The sequence below is a fragment of the Centruroides vittatus genome, unplaced genomic scaffold (genome assembly GCF_030686945.1).
Source record: "Centruroides vittatus isolate TY-2023 unplaced genomic scaffold, ASM3068694v2 contig_891, whole genome shotgun sequence".
Classification (NCBI taxonomy): domain Eukaryota; kingdom Metazoa; phylum Arthropoda; class Arachnida; order Scorpiones; family Buthidae; genus Centruroides; species Centruroides vittatus.
Window position 1 is genome coordinate 93,417 of NW_027122582.1, and position 22,437 is coordinate 115,853.

Consider the following 22,437-nt stretch of genomic DNA (forward strand, 5'->3'; position numbering starts at 1 on the left):
ATAATTTAGTGATTATTTTAAGTGATAATAGACTAAATAGCGATTATTTTCTCAGCTGCACTTTATGTAAAATATGGCGATCAACTTTCTCTCTGTTAAGGGAAAGTTGATCGCCATACTTTCCCTTAACAGAGGGAAAGTATGACGATCGATCAAGGAAAATGACCCCCGAAATATTTACATTTTTGGACTTAGGACACCTTGAAACGTCGAGAAATGCAAAAAAATTCGAAGGTAAGTTTTGTATGTGTGTGGGGGGGGCACAATTTTGTTCACTCTGTTTGAGGCTTAATAACTCCTGTGCTTTTTGTCAAAAGTTTCTGAAATTTTGTAGGGAGTTTTGTTTATTAGGGGATTGATGCTATTAAATTTTGGTGGTTAAAGGTCGAGGGAGTGGGAAGATATAAGGGGGTCGTGTGTATCTTCTGTAGGGTCGTACTTAATGACAATTTTACTCGTTATTAGCATTTACAATTTTTTATAAAACTCACCCCTACCCTCTGAATTAAAGTTTTTGCCATTTTATAGTAGTTAAAAATCTAAAAAGTTTTAAAAATAAAATATGATAACAGATGGCGCCATCAAAATTTTAAATGTTTCCGGGAAAGTTGAGCAACTCGTCGCTGGTTTCTTTTTTGTAGAAGTCAATAATTGGCTTTTCTGTAATCGAAAAAACTAAAATTTGCGCATAATTTTATTGTAGATAATTTTTAAAAATCTTATTTATTTATTTATTGATCGATAAAATGTTTCTACTGCCATCTTTTGGAATGTTTGGAAAGTATATTTTATAGATAGTATGTTTATAGAAAATATTTGAATTTACTTTTATATATTAATTAATAATTAAAATTTATATTATATTAATAAATAATAATCAAACTACGTAAAGAATATAACAACGACATCTTATGTTCTTCTATTTCTAATTTTTAAAATTTTTTACTTAATTTCAAATTTATTGAAATGTAAATAAAAGTGGCGAATGAAGGCTAAAATTAAAAATAACTTTAAAAACTTTTGTGGTTTATTAACAAATCTTGAAAAATTTTATATTTTATAACTTCAGAGACACCACTATAGATAGGGTACTAAGATAGCCTTTTTAGCGAGTCCATTATGGATCCAGCCAGACACATAAAATGGCGGCCGGGTGGTCAGGGACCCGATATATCAGAGACGGAAAATTACCCGTCCGAATTCGATTTCGGGTCATCCAGAGTGGTGGGCTGACAACCGTTCGATCATCCGCCCTTATCATCAATGACATTAAAAATATACAGTATTGTATATCCAATTGGCGACTAGCTAAATAATCATGCAAATCCATAATCTAAGTCCAAATGACAATCTGTTTCAAGTGCTTGTGGTGTAGCGGTTATCACATCCGCCTAACACGCGGAAGGTCCCAGGTTCGATCCCTGGCAGGCACAAGATAAATTTTTATACGTTTATGGAAAATTTCGCGGATTTTTGCGTGAATCTCCCGTCGTCGTTCCGTAGACGGCTCTTTTAAACTTTTTAACAAATTTACTGAAACGCTTGTCTACAAAACACTTCCGCTGTTTCTTAAATTCACTCGAAACATCGAATCGACGATTGCTGGTTATGACGAAGGCCGAACAGTGAAAAACAGGGCGCTCAGCCCAGCTAATCGATCGATAACGAAAGTCAATTAAAAAAAAAAAAAAAAAAATTATCGCTTTCCCCAGGTGAGGCTCGAACTCACAACCTGGGCATAACTCACAAGTACTGCTTATAAGTACCGTGCGCTAACCAATTGCGTCACCGGGGACTTATGAAGACAAAGAAAAATTCTTAGTCGATAGAAAATAAAGTATGTGAGACGAGCGAAAGTTTCAAAGTTAGATCAAGACTTGTGGACCAAGTCGCATGGATATGTCAAATTGATTAACCAATCAAATAAAGAATTTAGGAGAGAGATCCTTTAAAGAAAGACTGTCAGTGATGTGGAGATCGAATAAAAGGGCATGAGTCACGCAGGCTCTTTTCAAAAAATGGCTGTTTGAAGTTTGTGCTCCAACCATCAAGGATTACCTTCAGATCAATGAATTGCCATTAAAAGCACTGTTGCTATTGGATAATGCACCAGGACAACCAAAAGAGCTTGAAAATAATTTGCTGGAAGACTTTCCCTGATTGACAGTTCAGTTTCTGCCTCCAAATACCACTTCGTTGATTCAACCACTGGATCAAGAAGTTATTGCAAGTTTCAAGAAATTGTACATTCGAACAGAATTTTGAAGCATGCCAGTTCTTCTCAACGATGACATTAAAAACGTTTTGGAAAGAAAAATTTGATATCCTGGAAGCCTCATTAAGTGAAACGTCCGTTATACAAAACGCATTTTCCCATAGAAATACATGTTAAAACATCTAATTCGTTCCGCAGCATAAAATAACCGTACTGTATCATAAAAAAATGGACATGGGGTGCGTTCTTTTATTCCTCCGCGTAACTCTGTGCGAGCGACATCCGTTTAAAAATTCCTGCGGAACGCGTTCCTAAATTCCGGTGGGAGTTCGCGCCGTCGAGCGGCAAAAACGGCCGCTTGTAGCAGTAGTTTACAGTGGAAAGCAACATGGCGTCCTCCATGGCTCAGATAGTTTCGTTTCCGGGTCTATTATGTGGTTTTATGAATGAAAATTCAGAAATTGTGAAAGCGCGAGTTAGCGCAGATGTAAGTGTCTTTACGAATTTTTTTCGAATGGTAGCCGGCATTCTAATTTTTTTCGTGGCTATTTTGAATGCTCTTTCAACAAATAATCCATTTTATGGTTAAATTTTACAATTGGGACTTTTTAATCTTTTGCCTTTAAAAGCTCATATTTTAGAATTATAGATTCCTTCATCACGATACTATCGATAGTGTGGGCGTCGCCATCTTTCTTTCTTTCACCGTCGTTCCTAAATGCCTACAAACAGCAGCGCATTCCCGTAGTAGCGGAGACGCAGAGCGACCGCTATTAAAGAACGCACCCATGGAGCAGTCACCAATTATGCCGGAAAGTCCGTTGTTCGCAGCCAGTCCGTTGCTCGAGTCACGTAACGGCCAAACAGAAAGTCCGTTGTTCGCAGCGTCCGTTATTCGAGGCGTACGTTATACGAAGCTCCACTGTATTTTAAATTAATTAGACGTATTATGTAGGCTACACATCCAGAGTAGTTGCATGTAGATGTGAGGATTATTCAATTCACAAGGCATCTCATAATGAAAGAGGAAGAGCGTCGAGATTGAAATCTGACTAGGCGCCAAAATTTCTTGGACCGACCCTGGGCCCGGCATATCTTGACGGATCACCCCCGAAAAACTCCTGGGTTATTTTGGTAACCAATAAATACACAAACGAATAACAAATTTGTTCGTCTCTAAACCCTTTTTTAGGGGTTACCAAAATAACTGATTATATCAAGCAAGTATTATCGATTTTTACGGCCGAATGGTCGAGCGGTCGAGGTAGCAGCCTACCGCTCTGGTGGACCCGGAATCGAATCCGGACGGGTCGAAAAAATCCTCAGGAATTTTTCGGAGATGGACCGTCTGGAAATGACGGGTCCCGTCCCTCACCAACCGGTCGCCCCATTGTGGGCCCGGCCGAACCCATAATAAGCTTGCTAAATGAGGCCCTCTTAGCGCCCACAGGCGGAAAGAGTTAAAAAAAGAATTAGGATACAAAGTTGCATGAAATTATATTTTTTTGTTGGTTCCTATCTTCTTATTCATAAAATGGTAGAAGGCACTGGAATAGAAGGAGAAAGGCAAACGCTACGATCAAATGCGTCTGAAACAATGGAACATTTTCTACGCTTCCACCTAAAAGGATTCAAAATAGTTGTTTTACTAGCTAAATTATTTCGAATAAATTGATTTAGACGTTTCGCTAAATACATATGCGTGTTATACCACATGCCTAAATTTTGCTCATGATGGACAATTCTGATCGCCAACAAAGTCCATTATCATAAATGAGAAATAGAAATGTTGCTGGACAACATTGAATATGAATTCATATTCTTTACAAGGGCAAGATAACATATTAACATTAAGTTACGCTAATCAGAAATTCATCTTTTCATGTAGCTACATTGGCGATATGGAAACGTGTTTCGTTTTCGTCACGTGGGTTCGAGTTCAATACGTAAAGTGGACTTTACATCCTCGATTAACGAAGTTATTTTATTTTTTAAATAAAGGCGTTTTACTAATATTTACTAAATAAAATAAAAATTTTATATATATCTAATGCATTTTATACGATAAATATAAATACGAAACTGAAGTAAAAACACCGTAACTTATAAATTTACGGAAAATCCCGCCATCTATATAACTCGAGATATATATATATTTTTTTTACCTATTAAAATGGAATATAAATTACATATTAATAAATCAATTAAAAATTAAAACTACAAAAAATATTTTTAAAAATTATTTTTTTTGTATTAAAAAAAGTCGAATAAATAAAGAAAAAAGGGGGGGGGTGAATCCTGGAATAGAGAGTAAGCGTTTAAAGTTCGTTTGGTGCTGCTGTTGTGTTTCGAAATCCGATGATTTTAGTTTTAAAATCGAAATTTCTGAATAAAAATCGCATAATTTTAGCATTTACTTGATAGAAGTAAGTGGAGTTTAGACTCATTTAACCATATTCATTTCAAATTTAAGGATTTATTAACCAATAAACAGTATAAAGTAAGTTTCATTCATGGAGAAGACATCACAGGTCATGTTAAGTCAGATTTCTATTCAATTTCTCAAATAATTATAAAGAATATGAGCTTAATAAGCTCTTCACATCATTATTTTGCTTCAGAATGTTCAAAACTACACATTTTCTTTACATAAAATACATTTAATGAACTTTTAACAGGTTAATTATATAAAAGTGGATTATGACTTGTCCCTTGTTATCTTTAAATTGCCAACAGCTGATTCATTTATCTGTGTTCTCCATTTGCTACAAAATTCTGATAAACTTTTGTACCTTAGATAATCTCTGTTTGATGTTATTTATAAGTAATTCGAATGTTATATTTTATCTTTTTAATACTCAGATTCCGGTGAGAAATGGGAGATTGCAGCGATTTGGATCGTCAGATAGAACAGCTTCGAAGATGCGAAATAATTAAAGAGAGCGAAGTCAAGGCGTTGTGCGCCAAGGCTAGAGAAATACTGGTAGAAGAAAGTAATGTTCAGAGAGTAGACTCCCCCGTTACCGTGAGTGTCAGAATTTGTCGGCTTCCTATTCGTTTATAATTTTGTCGGGTTTTGTTTTCCTGTAAGACTTGTGTGTGTGTGTGTGTGTTATTATTTGAATGTTTAATTTTTTTCTTATTTTTTTCAATTAATTTGCATTATGTTGGCTGTTTGCAGACCAATGAGTATGATTTAAATTTAGTTTTTTTCTTTTATTTTTTAGTTTTAGAGTTATGAATTCAAAGAATAATTCATATATATTAAATCTATAAAGTTATGACAGATTATGTTGCAACTTTATAAATTGTTGTAACAATCTGTATATAGTGAACTCCTGTATAATGTGAATTTGTATAATACGACTAGTACTCGTACAAAATTCTAATTTGTCGTCTAAAAGTATACATTTTCTTCTTCAACTTCTAGGCCTGGGTTTAAACTTACCTAAAATTATCTGATAATGCACGTCTCGATAAGGTGATTTCCTGTAATGCGGAATATATCCCCCGCATCGTACGGGAGTCTGCCGTATACGAAGTTTCTTTTCGTATATAAAAAATTGTGATAATGTGCACGAAATCGTAAAAATTTATGTTAATAGGAATGTTTTTAAATTGTTTAATTACTTTAGTAACTGTGTTTTTTTATGTAAATGAGTATTGCATACTCGAATATTAGAAGCTTTCAAACTCAAAGAAAGCAATTTTATTTTAGTAAAACTTATTATTAATACAGTTTTCAAGTTGAATAATGTATTTAGAACATCATCTGTGTTCTAAAAAACAGTGAAGTTGCAAGGTGTAAAGTTATAGACAGTGTCCTCTAATAGTAAGCATGCTAGCTATTGGAGGGAGATAAAGCTTATTGTAAATTGAAAAGCTACACATTCTATTCAGCAGTCACTTTCCTTTGTTGAATAAAGTGTTAGTGAGTCGAGTATTGTATGTTTGTACCATAACAGTGAAAAGATTGCTGGATTTATTCCATTAATAGTTGTTCTCAAATAATACTCATGCCTAATTCCAAAAAATACAAATAATAGTTGCTCTCTAATATTTAGCACATATTGAAAAAAGTACAAGATGAAAAAAGTTATAGATCATCATCTTCATTAGAATAAATATAGTACATATAATCATGTTAGATAAATATTAAAATGATTATACAATATTATGCAGCTGCTTCAATACAGTTTCCAAATAAATTTGGAATTTACAAACTTGCACAGTACCTAACATTATAAATAAGTTTGGATTTAGAAATAAGTAGAGATTTAATTTAAATATAAATCTTTTTGGAGTAGCTTAGATCAAAGATCAGATATAATAGCTAAATAGGAAAAAATTATTTATTTTAAATATCACTGAACTTGAATATTTTTAAACATTCAAAATGAAATTTTCTTGAAAATATCTCAAATATATATTATTAATGTAGTTATTATAAGCTTTAAAAATCTGCAAATTATAAAAATAGATGTATTTTGAAATCATAACTAATTGTTTTCTTTGATTTGTTTCCACTAAAGTCCATACTAAGAGTCTAATGATGATCATCAATCAAAAGATTTTTTGAAAGAGAATTTAAAACAGAATCTGTGTGTTTAACGGGAATGACTCCCCGCCAAGTAAAAAAGTCACTGACTGACTGACTGACTACATAAAAAGGAATCAGAGTTGCCGATTTTCGGGGGTTAATTTCTCTGTCCCCCCAAATACCTGAAGTAATTCTGAATATGTTGTTTGAAAGAAAATTGCTTTCTTAGGTAGTGTGCAAAATTTCAAAATTTTCTATAAAGTGGCTGCCAAAATATAAGCAATTGAAAAGTGCAAACATCGCCAAAAAAGCTGTGTATATTTTTTTTCTTCATCTGTCATTGCAAACACTTGTAGAGAAAAAACTACTGGATTTATAAAGCACAAATTGTAAACTTAAGCCTTTCTCATTATCAGTGAGTGCTGACAAAACTTTAACAATAGGTCAAAGTTCACTTGACCTATCGACACAGTTTCCCATAGAGCTAATTCAGTTTTATGGCTTAATTTTATGCTTATGAAGATAAAATCACATGGAAACAAATGAATTTTATTCAAAATGTTACTCAGAATTACAAAATCTGAAATTTAATCAAATTAAAACTTTTTACAACAATCTTTCTAAACGACGTATCAAAATCGTTGGCCAGCAGTGTGTTGGTTGGCAGCGTGTTCAGTCACCAAGCGTTAATTGAATTGTACATCATTCTCTTATGTCTCAATGTAACAATACAATTATTAAACAAAAACAATTTATATCCAAAAATAAAAACATCTGAGATGTAAAAAAATTATGCCAAGTAAAAATTTATCATAATTTAGATGACGGTCAAAATTTTTTTTAGGAGTTTTTCTTTGGTAAAGATAAGCTTGGTGCTTGGAAGTGGTATACCCACAGGATTTTTACCTGTATTATTGTTTTCTACATTTTACCTCCAATTGCCAAGCTTATCTTTACCAAAGAAAAACACCTAAGAAAGGTTTTGACTGCCATCTAAATTGTCATAAACCTTTACTTTGTGCAATTTTTTACATTCAAGGTGTTTTTGTTTCGACTTCTAAATTCAAGGAACCGTTAATATAGACTTGCTTCAAATTTAGATTTTTTTCTAAATAGAAAAAGTTAAAATTTATAAGCTTTTTGAAAATTATGCAAAGTGCTTTAATTCTTTATATTCTGAAAATATATTGTCACGAGTTGAAAAATTTCTTGCCATCTAACCAATCAGAAAATATCAAGTAAAAATTACTAGTATTTTAAAGAGTTTAAAACTAGCGAGACATTTACATCACAAAAAATTAGTTTTAAATATATGTACTAAATGTGTGCACATATTTCCGTAATTTTCTTATTCTTTTCATTCATTTATTGATACACAGGAATGTTTGATCAGTTTCTTTCTTCGAAAGAGGAAGTAATATATAAATCAGCTATTTAAACAAGATGGATTAAATAAAGGAAGAAAACAAGAGAAAACTTATGTACATATTTTTAATATTATTAAATTATTTTATCGATGCACATTTCTTGTGAATTAGCTTGTATATCATATAACAATTAGACTAAATAATATACCATATAAATTGTGGTATGTAACATTTCTTTTAAACTAATATAAAAGGAAACATTTTTATTGATATTAAATTGTCATTTTTGAAGAAATTCATAAAATAAAAATACAGTATGTAAATATATATTGTAAGATATCTGAAGTATTTACTATCAAAATTTTATTTTGACTGTAGCATTGTTGTGTGTACTCTGAGTATATGTAACAAATTTGGACGAATGGCAAGTATGAACGTTAGTCAGTTTTTTCGCTAAATTGCAAATAATTTATTTTTTGTCGAGTATAAATTTGAAATTATGAGGGTGAGTCAAAACATCTTGAGACTGAAAGCTTTTTTTCTGTTTTTTTTCTGTCGTATGTTAATCACTCTAGGGCATAGTGACTTTTGTCTTTTCAAGTATTTTCTGTGGATTTCTGCCATCATTCCCGTCAATCCTTTCAAGTGTTCTTGAGAATCATCCTTAGTAATTTGATGACTACTGTTGCAGGTTGGCCAATCTGGGCTGTCTGGTTGGTGTGTGATGCACACTGACATTTTATTGTAGGTGGGCAGCAGAGTACATTTGTTCTGTGTGCTATGTTACCAGACAAGATTTTCATGCAAGTTTTTTGTTAGATGCATTGATAATTGTTTTTTACATTGATATAGATCTGAAATTTATTAGTAATATACAGGAAAAAGATTGGTCTCAATTTGTTTGCATTTATAAAATTATTTGTTTCTCACAAAATAATATTTGCCTAATTATTTATTTGTAAATTTAAATAACTGATATATTTTTAAAGAAAACAATACTCATAGCAACTATAAGCTAAAATTCCATAGGGTTTTTTCACATGAAGATTATTAAGACATATCAGTTTAACTAGTAATCTAGAAGATATGAAATTAGAGATCAATGTGTTAATGTGATAAGCAAAAAAATATATCATTTTTTTACTACATTGCATAACTTTTTAATTTTTTAATTATTTATTAAAAAAAACTATTTGAAATAACTAACAGTAAAATAAAATCATGATTGAGATAACATAATTCAAAGTCCTATATTTCTTTATAGTAGCTCCTTATTCACGGGGGATACGATACATTCCAAGACCCCAAGTGAATGCTTTAAACCACAGATAGTACCAAACCTTATAGTTAATGCTTTTTCCTATGCATATATATGTATAATAAAGTTTAATTTGTAAATTAGGAATAGTAAATGATTAACAACAATAACTAATAATAAAATAGTGTGACCTATAAAATAGTATAATGTAACGAGCATATATTTTTCGTGACATTGTCACATTGCCAGCTGCAATTTTTAATCATATATTTAATTTAAAATATATGCTTTTCACCTTAAATTAGTAGTGGCTTCTAATAGGAAAAGTACATCATACTTTTCCTGTTAGAATAGTCAGGCTGGTCATCTATGTAACTCTTTTCGGGGGATAATTTTTGAATTAAAATAATGTTTTCTGATTTGCTTTGAAAGTTTGTATTTAGTTAATTGGGGCCTCCTGTTCCTAAGCTTTCTATATATGGTCTCTGCTTTCATCTGTGTAACTCCATTCTCAAAATTGAGGAAAGACAGATGGACAACAGTGGGAATTTATAGGTCTACAGTTTTTTTCAAATTACAACTCAATGACAATTATGTGAATGTAGCCTTTGAATACCATTTATTTATTTATTTCCTTATTAAGTCAATAACTTTCATTTTCATACTTAAAGGAATCACTTTGTATCTTCTTTCTGGCATATCTGAACTGCTAGCATCCTTACTCTTGTGTTTTGTGGCCATTTTTAAGTAAGATAGATAAAGGTTACTTAAACATGAGCACTGATTTACCACAACAGTCAGTCTGGTAAATGTAATTTAAAAGCAAATAATTTCATATGGGAGAGAAATCACACTCAACCGATGTTAAAAACATGTATTTATTAAAAATTGTGAGTACTTTCGAAGACTTATAGCCTTTGTCATCAGGCAAAAATTGAACACAAATTTTAAACTTAAATTCAACTTAAATTCTTTTTAAAATTAAATAAAGACACGAGGCTGGATTATCAAATATTCAATAAAAATAAGATGCACTTGAAATTATCAACAAAGATATAAATCACAAGTATAAAGATCTGTAGAGTATCTTCAATGTGAATTATTTAAATAATTCTATCCATAAATGCAAAATATTAATAATAGGAATATTGCAGGGTGAAAACGATGCGATATAAAGATTTTCCCATAAGAATAACATTTTTTTGTCATAATACCACCTTAGTAATTAGTATTAGCCCAAAGGGGTATGTAACCATGCCCTAATACTCTGCTTGATGGTCTCTTTTTGTGTAATTTTAAAATGATTATTAAATGAATACATTTTGGATCATTTTTTTATCATTTTATTAAAGATGATATTCACTTTAATATAAAAAAATATTAATTAAGTATAAATTCTAAATCCTGATGAAATAAACAATCTTTAGTTATTATACTGTATGTTACAGTAAACAAAAATTTGATGTGTTAAACTTAGTAAAATAACAATCCTTAAATTATGAAATTTTTTACATTGGCTAATTGTTATTCCAATCTTAATAATTTTGTCACCCATTTGGTCCAGAGTTTATACTATTGTCTTCAAAACACTTAACATATTAACGAGGATCAGGTCGAAGTTTTAAACGCAAAAATGTGTACGTCAGACGTTCAGTGACGCTTTCCTGTAAGCCTAGAAGTTCGACAATGGCTTTTGGAATGTCGAGCATGATTCTGCTGACTATCCAAACACCATTGTAAAACTTCTAGACTTACGGGAAAGCGGCGCTGAATGTCTGACGTACACGTTTTTGCATTTAAAACTTTGGCCTCAACCTCGCTAATACCTGTTAGACTTCTAATGTATATATGGGTATTTGTCCACAAAATATTTTCCTGTTTAAGATCTATATTGATTTTTTTAGTTTCTTTTTTACATAATGTTTTTATACATAATACTACTATGATTCTATTAGTACAAATTTTTTGTTGCTTCACATACATAACAACTTAAATTCATTTTGAACTGAATGTGTAGATTCAAGTTGAGTCCAGTATTTTATATTGCCATCTGTTTGTTCCAATGAGTGATTTTGTACGTTAGATTTTTGTAGAAGCCATCTGGCAATCTTAAATATATTATTTTTTTATTATTGATATAATTATCACTTAACCATTTACATGCTTAATTAATTAATTATGCACATTAATGGTTAAATTAATGTATACTTAAACATTAAATAAGCTATTTTTCAATTTGAAAAAATACTTTAATATTTTAGAAAATTATAAAGTTTAATATTCAGATTATTTACACTATTTTTAACAATAATCTTAATTCAGTTTTTTAACACAATATCAATTTAAATACAAGACATTGAAGGATTCTGATTAGAAATTCAAATGCTGACGTTAATTTGCAATTTTAGTTATTTAAAATTTATCATAACATCAGTAGATCCTATTTTTTAACTTAATTGACTATCAGAAAGCCATTGTTAAGCGAGTCATTCTATTTTTCATAAACTCAGTATTGTAAATTGACAATTACATGTCTGAAAATATAGTTCTAACTTTATAATATCACATAGAGATAGTTGACGAAACAAAATAAGGTATTTAATTATGACATTTCATACGGTCAAAATAGAAAATGTCATACCATCGGAACAAGCAGCTGTAGAGCATGAGTCCATTATATATCTGAAAATCTGAATTTAAAACAAAATGATGATCAAAATAACTGAATAACAAGCGATAATTTTATACCTGTAATTTTTTAAACCAGAAATGTCTTTCAATATCTAAATTCAATTGAAAGTATATACAATATAATTGCTATTTTGAGAAAGAAATTCTTAGTGGCATGCAAATTTATCAGAATAAAAGGACTAGAAACAAACTATAATAGATCTCTGCTTTTTTCGACCAAATTATGTCCTGAAAAAGTTTCTCTTTACACAAACAGTCATAAAGCAGGCTATCCTACTTAGTTCATTGTCATACATCAATATAATGCTGCTGAAAATGTAATTTTTACTATATAATCCTGCACAGAGATTGCTAACAAAAGGAAAGCAGCATTTGAAAAAATGATGATAGAAAATTTATATCAGTCATAAAGCAGGATTCATTAATTATCTCTTCAAATTAACAATTGAAAATGATAAAAATAATAATTGACAAGGAAAAACATTGAGACATTGCTAAATATATATATATATTGTATTTTCATCACTTCATGTAGTTTTGCAATTTACATTATTTATTGAAACTTGTAATATTGTTTTGTTTACTAAAACTGATTCAAAAGTGATTGCAATCAGTTTGTTATTAGTCACTGTCATTAAATTGATTTATAGAAAGGAGGCAATTAACAATTATTTAGCATTCAGTATCATTTTGTTTTCCTGTTTCTTTTTAAAATTTAGTTTCGACTATTTATAACTGTAAAAATGACAAATTGTTTTTTACTTCAGTAAGCTTGAAATAAAGTGCGCATTGTTTTAAAATTGCATAAAATAAGACCACATAAATCACAGCTTGTATCAGTTGATTTTTATTTATAGTTTTGGATTAGAGCCTGTGTAATCCTAAAAAATAAGGGCAGAACTTCAATTTGAAACAAAATAAGCACGTAGATTCTTAAGAATGCTGTAAATAAAAGAAAAACATCACAACTCCTCTACAAGCATCTATTATTGTTTTGATAAAATAATTAGGTAATATTGAATTATCAAAGAATTGTGTGAAGCTTGATACCTTGTTCAAAAATCTGAACATAATATGCTAAGTGAAGGTAATCTAAGGTAATTTATTGGAAAAGCCACGAGAATGAGACGTAAGAAATAATTCTAAACAAATTTTAATTTCAGGTGTGCGGCGACATTCACGGACAGTTTTATGATCTGAAAGAATTATTTAAAGTCGGCGGCGATGTTCCCGATACTAATTATTTGTTTATGGGAGATTTCGTCGATAGAGGCTTTTATAGTGTAGAAACTTTCCTTCTCCTCTTAGCATTAAAGGTATTTATTAACTTTAAATTTTGAATTACAGGTACTTAAATTATTCTGTTCATGAACACTTACTTGATAAGAATAACTTATTTTTAGGTACGTTATCCCGATCGCATAACTTTAATTCGAGGAAATCACGAAAGTAGACAAATTACGCAAGTGTATGGTTTTTATGATGAATGTTTGAGAAAATATGGGTCTATTATGGTATGGAGATATTGTACAGAAATATTTGATTATCTTAGTCTTTCTGCCATTATTGATGGAAAAGTAGGTTTATTTATTTATTTTTTCTTTCTTTCTTGTCTCTTTTAACATCAAAAATGCAAATATATTTATTAAGTTTATTCACTGTAATTCAGATATTTTGCGTACACGGTGGTCTTTCACCTTCCATTCAATCATTAGATCAAATAAGGACTATTGATCGTAAGCAAGAAGTTCCGCACGATGGTCCCATGTGTGATTTGTTATGGTCGGATCCTGAAGGTAAGTATATTTGAATACTTTACTAAAATATAAATGTTTAATCTACTTGAACTACATCCACAATTAATAATAAAATTCAGAAAACAGTTCAAAATTAATTCTTTTATTCATTTAATACAGTGTTAGTCAAACTGTTCATTGAACGTTAGAGAACCATAAGCAACTTACAAGTATTCTAAAAGATATTGATAAAAAATTTTTATTTTTATTAAAAATATTGAAAATAAAAATGACTATTTTTTGTAACTAAGAAATTTTATTACTTGAAAAAATAAAAACAGAATAAACCAAATACTGAATTGTCACTAAATAAACCAAAATGAAAATATCCCAAATTAATATATTTAAGAAAGGGGGTCTCACTTCCATTCCCTACCCCTACTACAGTTATTTAATATTTTGAGGTTGAAAATCTCCTGAAAAGTAATGAATGCTGCCAGTACAAAAATTTATGAAAATTTACATTTCAAAAGAAAAAACAGTATTAAAAATAATAAAACTATTTATCCAAGCAGAGATCGCATATGAATTGCTTTCTTTTTGGTGACAAAGAACACATTTCATGATACCAATTGTAGCATTCGGTGTATTGGACCCATTTTTCTCCTTGTTTGTTCCGAGAGAATGATTTTCAGCCGAAAGATCATTGCACATTTGGGGTCGTCACTGTCATCATCATCTGTTGACATGTATGGAACTTCTACATCATCCTGTAAGTCAGTTGAAGTCAAATCATATTTCTTCGTTCTCTTTGCAGCTTTACAAATGATGTTTCTGGTTGGTTTTTGGACCCATTGTTGATTTGTTTCTTTTTTTGATTCACATTTTTGCTGTTTTTTCAATGGAGAATTGAAGTCTTGAGGGTGGTCCTATCACCAAAAACAATGTGCCAGCTCTGGAGGCATGGAACATTGGATGATGAAGCAAAATAAAATAGCTTTTATTCAAATTTCTTAAACAATAGGTAAAATAAGTGAAATAAAATAACTCGGGTAATGTTGGCACCTAAATTCATCCTCACGACAAGTTTAGGAACCCCATAGGGGGAGGATTGAGGACCACAACATTTATATTATGGCAGCCATTCTCTGTCCAACCGCTCAACCCACAGGCTGATGGAATAGTAGTAGGGTGTAGGTTACAGATATGTAAAAGAAACACTGTAACTTACCTTAATATGTCAGAATGATTCTTTGAAGCTAAAGGAAAACTGTAAGTGCACTTCTTCAAATAAATTTTCTTAAATTGTGGGGCAATGGACAACAGGCCTATCATCTTCTCACTGCTAATGTCCAACTGGCTACTTGTGAGGTGATTTAGCCATTGATTGATAGGTGACAGTTTCATCGTCAGACATGATGGAAAATGAATTTAGCGGGGACATTGTATGGGCACCTCACCTCACATATAATTGATAATGATAAAATTCATGATGAAGGCAATATTCTTTATCACTAAAATAGTAGAATAAATTTTCATTGTTATTCTGTATTTGGTTTAATTCAACCGGTAAACCCATTTGCCCACTGGTTTACCGGTTTATTCAACCGGTAAACCAGTGGGCAAATGGATAGTCACTGAACATTGGTAATTGCTCACAGATTTGTGTTAAAGTGTTGAGTGACCGGTGATTTAGTCACTGTTATAGACAAATCGTTGTCAATGATGGTTACCAGTTTCTAGCTTCTGAAATCTGAATCATAGTTAATAGCAGCTATTACTAATGTTATGTGGTGACTGTTTTCCAGTGACATAGTTAATGCAAGTGATTGTAGTGATTTCACATGTAATACTTTCATTTCTGTAATGATAATGAGTGGCAAAAGTTGTTCGATGAAAAATAATTATTTGCATCTCCTAATTTTCACATCACTGAATTTTTCTTTTTTAAATTTGTATTTTAATCAAAAATCAACAACAAATAAAAGAAAACTTAATATATTTTAAATAGCATGCAATTCAAATCAATCTCTATTTAAATTCATTTTGTCAAATAGTTACCTAGAGACTGACTGGGGAATTTTGAAATGTAAGCTGTTGACAATTATAAAAATTCTATAAAATGTTAAATTTATTAATTTCGTAGTATGATATAACATATCTTGTTGACTTTTGTCGTCACTTATTTTGAGTTCTTCAGTGACTTGCCAGTGACCAAAGATCTCATAATTATTAATGAAATGAACTTAAAAATGTTTCTGCAGTTTGCGTGTTTGAATATCATCTATCAAAATCTTTTATTTTGAGTATTAAAAAATAGCATACTGTTTTTTGACAGAAAGATGATGATAACAGAAAAAAGAAACTAACCTAGCTTTTAAGAATATCTTTTTTGCAAGGTACTGAACCAAAGCACAAATTTTTTCCCTTGCTACCTTGCTCAATTAAGGATATCTATACTAGTTATGTTTCCACTATTTCAAATATGTTTCTACTATTTGATTTTTCAAGTTTTAGTAATAGCAATCTAAAAATGTTAGTCATCTTGATGCATTATCTTTTTCCATATTTTTGTTTTCCTTCAGTAGACTAATCACAAATTTACAATTGATTCTTTCAATCGTTTTATGAAAATTATTTTTCCTATCAAGTTCTTGCATATGTCCAATAGATTCTAATAGACCATTTATATGTAGGAATTATCATGAAAGCATTAGGATATTTTTTCCACTAATTACTTTAGTGACTCAAGTTCTAATTGTATAAAATATGAAAAAATTTTAGTGCTTATTTACTGGAAGTGCATATGACGGATCAGTTTCAACAAATTGCTTGAAGTAATTAAGGGCTTAAATGTTTATAAAGCTTTAGATGTTTTTGATTTATACTATTTGAAACAAACAAGAATAATGTTTTTTTTTTTTCATTGAAAGGCTTGAGACAATGGTATTGATTAATATTTAAGTTGACAGAACTAAGTCTGATGTTGTTGAAACCGTGTTGTATTTGCTTATTGTGCCGGTACACAAAAAGAACTAAGTCTATTAAAGTATTTGATATTGGAGTAAACAATTCCTCATTTGTTTTTCTAAAAGTCACCTTTATATTTTGTATTCAACAGAAAATTTACAATTAATTATTATTCTCATTTATACTGACCACCTTCCAACGCTGGTACTAGAGTCAATTCTTTCAAAATAGCAGCACATCAAAAATAATTTTGTAAACATATAGAGCTGCATGAAGTTTGCAAAAAATGATGATCTTGAAAATTTAATAATCAGTATTGAATCCATATGAACTAGAAAATTATTAAATTTATGTATGATGATTGAATTAAAAATCAAAGTTAGAGTCAAGTAGTACATAAGATATATAATACTCTAATAGTGTTTTCTAAATTTTTCAATAGGAAACCAGTTCTGTAATTTTTCTTGGAATCTAAAACATATATCAATGTTGCAAGTGCACAACCATTTCCATCTTAACTAAGTAATAAATTATAATTTCAAGTTATACAATAAGATACTGGTTTTATTCATATGATAGCTGTGGATACTGTTTGAGGACAGTGGTTAATATCTTTGCACATACTATTAATAATGAGCATCAAATGGGTATTTAAATATTTACTTATGGTAAACCAAATTAAACTTGAAATGACAACTGGCATCTGTCTTTATAATGAGTGTTACTTTCTGTATACTATTGGGTTGTTCGGAAAGTAATTTCGTTTTTTTCCATAGAAAAATAAACGCGATATTCTTATAATAAATAAATATTTTATTGAATTATATATTGACCATTTTGGTCAAATACCTGTTGTAATTGTTTCTGGTAGTAGCATGATTTCACATTCATAAAAGTTTTGATTGTTGTTTACAAGAAACTGATCCAAGTGATTTTTGACATTGTCATTTCAAGTAAATGTCTTACAGTTAAAAAAAAATTTGTATGGACCGGAACAAGTAATAATCTGAGTGTGCCCGATCTGGCGAATATGGTTGGTGTGATAACACATCCCATCTAAGCTATAACAGTTTCTGACGAGTTACCAAACTTGCGTGAAATTTGGCGTTATCATGGTAAAACACTACACTTTGTTTGTTGATCAGTTCTGGCTTTTCTGTTTGATAATATTACTCGATTTGTTTACTCGATGGCAGTACACTTTTGAATCAATTGTTAAATTGTCTGGTAAAAGCTCAAAAAAAATTTCTTTAAAATCCAACCATAGAGAGCATCTCTCGTTAATAACATGTGGAACCCATATATCAAGCTTTGAAACAAAACTAATTCGTTTTAAGTAATAATAAACGGTTCAATTCAACAGATTTAATCTCGGTGATTTCACGTGTTGTTATACGGCAGATTGCTTCAATCGGTACCTTTGTTTTCATTGGCTTCAAATGGCCATCCGGAATGTGGTGTATCTTCGATATTAAAATTGCCAGAACGCAATTTTGTAAACCAGTTTTGGCACTGTCTTTCTTTCAACACATCTTCTCCAAACATGCACCACAATTTTTTTCTTGTTTGAACAGCATTTTGATTTTTTAGTTATAAAAAAAGCAAAATATGCCGAAAATGATGCTTTTGATTTTCCATATTTGATGGGTCACCGAAAAAAAACAATTGTACAGAATCAAACAAAATTTTTTATAAATAAGCCTTAAAATGTCAGCTGTCGAAGTATATAATGAAAATGTGGTTTAAAATAAAATTGGCTGGTAAAAATACATCTAATTCCTCTAATAATAAAAAAACGAAATTACTTTCCGAACAACCCAATAGAAACAAGAAAATAATTATAAAAAGTTTTCAGAAATTCTTGAATAGAAACATGGCTACTATTTGAATAAAACCAGTATTTCGTTTTAAAATAGCAATAAATTTCTAATCAAATGTGATATATTGTATTCTAATTTTTAAGTTTCTTGAGTTATTACAGAATTGGACTGTAAGTATTTATAAAGCCAATTTTGTGGTGTAAAAACATTTATCATCAATTCTCTAGAAAAATTAGTGAAAGCCAATTTCAAGTTTTTTCTTATTACATGTTACAAAAAAGCTCTGTTGGAGTATACTATGTTCATTCATTTAAATTTGTAAATTATAGTTAAAAGATAAATCATTTCAATTTTACGTGTAATTAACAATTAGAAACATACCACAATATTAAAAAAAATAAATCCAAAATATCTTATTAAATTCACATGATGCAAATTTGATTTTACATTGTAGTATATAATATTGATTGATCAATTCTTTTTGGAAAAAATTATAAGAGTTTTTGCAAATTTGAAGTAATTTTTTTAACATTTTAAGTTGCTCTTATATTTTGTTAGCTTACATTATAGATTAATTTTTGCAAATAAATAGTGTATTTAATTAATGATAATTTTGCAATATATATTAATTCTTTCCATTTGTTTATTATACGAATCCAATAATTTTTGTTCCAGATACTCAGGGTTGGGGTGTCAGTCCGAGAGGTGCGGGATACCTGTTCGGAAGTGACGTGGTCAGTCAGTTTAACGCTGCCAACGACATCGACATGATCTGCAGGGCACATCAATTGGTGATGGAAGGTTACAAATGGCACTTTAGTGAAACAGTTTTAACCGTGTGGTCGGCGCCCAATTACTGTTATAGGTATGTTTTGATAACTATTTAAAGATCTGTCAAAATGTAAATCTATACTATTTTATCTTCCAAGTACTTAATATGAATCAACAGTGTGCCTTTTAGTGTCACCCTAATACGTATTTTGAAAAGGCACGATATTGTTTCTTATCAAGCGCATTACCTTTAAATTGCATAATATTAATGATTCCAGTGGAATGGTTGTATAGAAGCTCATATTATTGGCATTAATTTTTACAGAAAAACAAGTGCAAAAAATTAGGTTTGTCTATTTTCTTGTAGTCATTGTAAACTAGGGTTTCTCAAACGGGATCCTGGTGTATTTTTAACCCGGGAAATCCCATCAATTTCTTAAAAATTCACTTTTCTCTTGTGTGTTAAGATTGAGAGAATTTTGCAAATAGAAAGTATAATTAACCCATAAACTGTCAGAATACATTTGTATTTATTAATTTTAAACCTACTTATTAGTTTTTAAAATTTTTGCTCGTTATGTATGGCATGTCACAAATGGTCAATATGTAGCTTATTTGTGGCAGGACTCTGAAAATTCTTTACTTGCCAGAACCTGTAATATCTGGAATAATTGTGCTTATGCTCTCTTAATTTTTACCCTTGCCCAGTAGCTTAACTGCGTAACACCAGGTTGTGTAAATTGGGCAAGGATACAAATGAGTATGAAGTCTGCAAGTATGACTTTTTCTTCATAAATCTCATTATTAAAGACAAATGAACTAGAAATCTTCTAGGTTACGTGTGAAAAAACAGAACACTTGTCTTCTCTTAAATGCATTAAAGACGATTCCACCCACATGAACTGAATCAGAAAGGGCATTCTTGTTAGCAGGCTATTAATTAGTTAAATAAGAACCACATCAAATGATTGGAGTATTGACCGTCTATGCTTTGTCTGTAAATTTTTATAATATATTTTGTAAATGTTTTATTTAAAAATGAAAATTATTACTTTTTAAGTTAGAAATTTGATCTAAGTTCATCTTTTTTAAATTTTCAACTCAATTCAAAGCATTTTTTGTTGTTGTCGTCGTATGCAGTTTCCAGCAAACTTTAATGTAGAAATTTTCCCAAATAGAAAAAATTTATTATTCAAATGTAAATATTAATAATGGTGTGTAAGATATATATGATTTTGGAGGTTGCAGAACGTATTAAAATTACTTTAAAAAATGAAAAATAATTATATCATTTGGTTTCGTGATATTCTGTATATCTTAAAAATAATTATTTCTATCCCAGGACAAGCAAAAGACCAGGAAATGAGAAACCCTATTGTAAACAGACTGAGTATTTTTATGTACAGTACATATATGCTGTAAAATTGGTCGAGTTGGACTATAACTAACTACTTTACTTGTAATAGTGGATATGGATTTTGCTGATTCACAACATGCACAGAAATACAAGCAGTGAATTTATAGAGCTAGATAGCTATCAGGACCATTATTAGGTATACATAATTCTTTGATGTGTAAAAGATTTATAAAATATTTTGCTATTAAAGATGACAAAATATTATTTTATACAGGATTCAGAAAAAACAAACATTTTTACTTAAGAAAATACAGCTGAAAAAGCCACAAGAGTGTTCTTGTATATATATATATACCTTACTTGTACCTTCCTCCTATGCTTCTAGGAACATATTTTTTGGGTGACGTTCGCAACTGATTTTTGTATTTTTGACCTACCATTAATTGTTGTCCAAGATCTTTTGAATTGCTCTGTACATTAATGAAAGTTAGTGCAAATTAAAAATGTTTTCAGGAGCAACTATCATTTAACAGTAAATCTTTTTCTATTTGAAAAATTTTAAACTCCAAATTTATAGAAAAATGATAAATCTATACATATATCTTAAAGGCACCGTATTACCACTGTTGACAATTTTTAATTTTAAATTTATTTAAAATAATGTAAACACACACAATATTAAATGTCGCTGTCAATGTCCTCTAAGCTTAATAGGACTGCTAATACTAAAGCTGCAAAGTTCCAACTATGATACAGGACAATCCGAAATCTAAACCAAATCTTATAAAAAAAAATGTGACTACAGAAATTTGTACATTATGCATTATTAAAAGACTATAAAAAATAATATGGGCTGTTTAATAAAGAGTAAGTCCAATAAACTGTATGATTTAGTATCATGAGTAGATGGAATAATTATGAATTCACTGATTATTATAGAAAAAAAAATTAGTTATTTCACCAGTGAGAAAAGTTCTTATAATTTAGATCCATGTTGAACAATCTCAAATTTTTTTTATAGGTGTGGGAATGTTGCTGCCATTCTAGAATTAGACGAACGACTCCAGAGGGAATTTACCATATTCGAAGCCGCTCCACAGGTAAAACTTTTCCCGCAAGTATACACGACTAAAACTTTACGCAGAAATAATCGAAAATCTCCATTTTTCCTACAGGAAAGCAGAGGCATACCCACAAAGAAACCGCAGCCGGACTACTTTTTGTAATGCTGACTTCTCCCGGACGGACGAAGACGACTCGATCTGTGGTGCTAGTGGAAAATAAGTGTATAAAAGACTTGAAAGGAAAGATGCTCACCGGACCGCTTTCACGTATTTTAATGTATATATTCCATTGTCCACGTACGAATTGTAGACCGAATGTAAATTTTAAAAAAGTTCTTGTAGATTATCCGAAGGAAACTTTTATTAGATTATTTTAATATTTTATAGATCCTAAATAAATATTTAGCATAAAATTGTTGGTTATTAAATGTTATAGTGCATGCATGAAAACTGCATAAGTTCAATTTGTTGGTATTGGTAAAAAAGCTAGGAAAAATTGCATAAAACCAATAAATCAAAATTTATGTAGAACTAAATTGCAATGTTAAAACAGTGAAATAATTGTTGTCAATTTTGTCATGCAGAAATCTTTGATAACTAGTTATTGTGGAACAAGATTTTCATGTGTGCGTGGATATATGATCTCAT

The 22,437-nt window shown here is 30.3% G+C and overlaps 1 protein-coding gene and 1 non-coding gene across 3 annotated transcripts; both read left to right on the forward strand.

The window, feature by feature from the left end:
- Positions 1-1,360: 1,360 nt before the first annotated feature.
- Positions 1,361-1,433, forward strand: TRNAV-AAC (transfer RNA valine (anticodon AAC)). Its single transcript has one exon. It is a non-coding gene; the product is annotated as a tRNA-Val (tRNA).
- Positions 1,434-4,495: 3,062 nt separating this feature from the next.
- LOC136983913 (serine/threonine-protein phosphatase 4 catalytic subunit B) lies at positions 4,496-22,202 on the forward strand. 2 transcript variants are annotated; one of them, XM_067280806.1, is made up of 8 exons: positions 4,496-4,641; positions 5,078-5,240; positions 13,235-13,387; positions 13,475-13,648; positions 13,741-13,867; positions 19,273-19,462; positions 21,747-21,825; positions 21,901-22,202. In XM_067280806.1, exons 2-8 carry the CDS (start codon positions 5,091-5,093, stop codon positions 21,949-21,951), a joined length of 924 nt encoding a protein of 307 aa, XP_067136907.1. In that variant the 5' UTR covers positions 4,496-4,641; positions 5,078-5,090; the 3' UTR covers positions 21,952-22,202. The 2 variants fall into 2 exon arrangements, with proteins under 2 accessions (XP_067136907.1, XP_067136908.1); XM_067280807.1 differs by having other exon boundaries at positions 4,504-4,715.
- The last annotated feature ends 235 nt before the right edge of the window (positions 22,203-22,437 follow it).

What these genes read in the sequence shown, in the direction of transcription:
- LOC136983913 (XM_067280806.1), top strand. Translation starts at nt 5,091, where the DNA reads ATGGGAGATTGCAGCGATTTGGATCGTCAGATAGAACAGCTTCGAAGA. An exon ending in GAGTAGACTCCCCCGTTACC is followed by an intron (nt 5,241 to 13,234) that starts GTGAGTGTCAGA and finishes TTTTAATTTCAG; the next exon opens with GTGTGCGGCGACATTCACGG. An exon ending in GTTATGGTCGGATCCTGAAG is followed by an intron (nt 13,868 to 19,272) that starts GTAAGTATATTT and finishes TTTTTGTTCCAG; the next exon opens with ATACTCAGGGTTGGGGTGTC.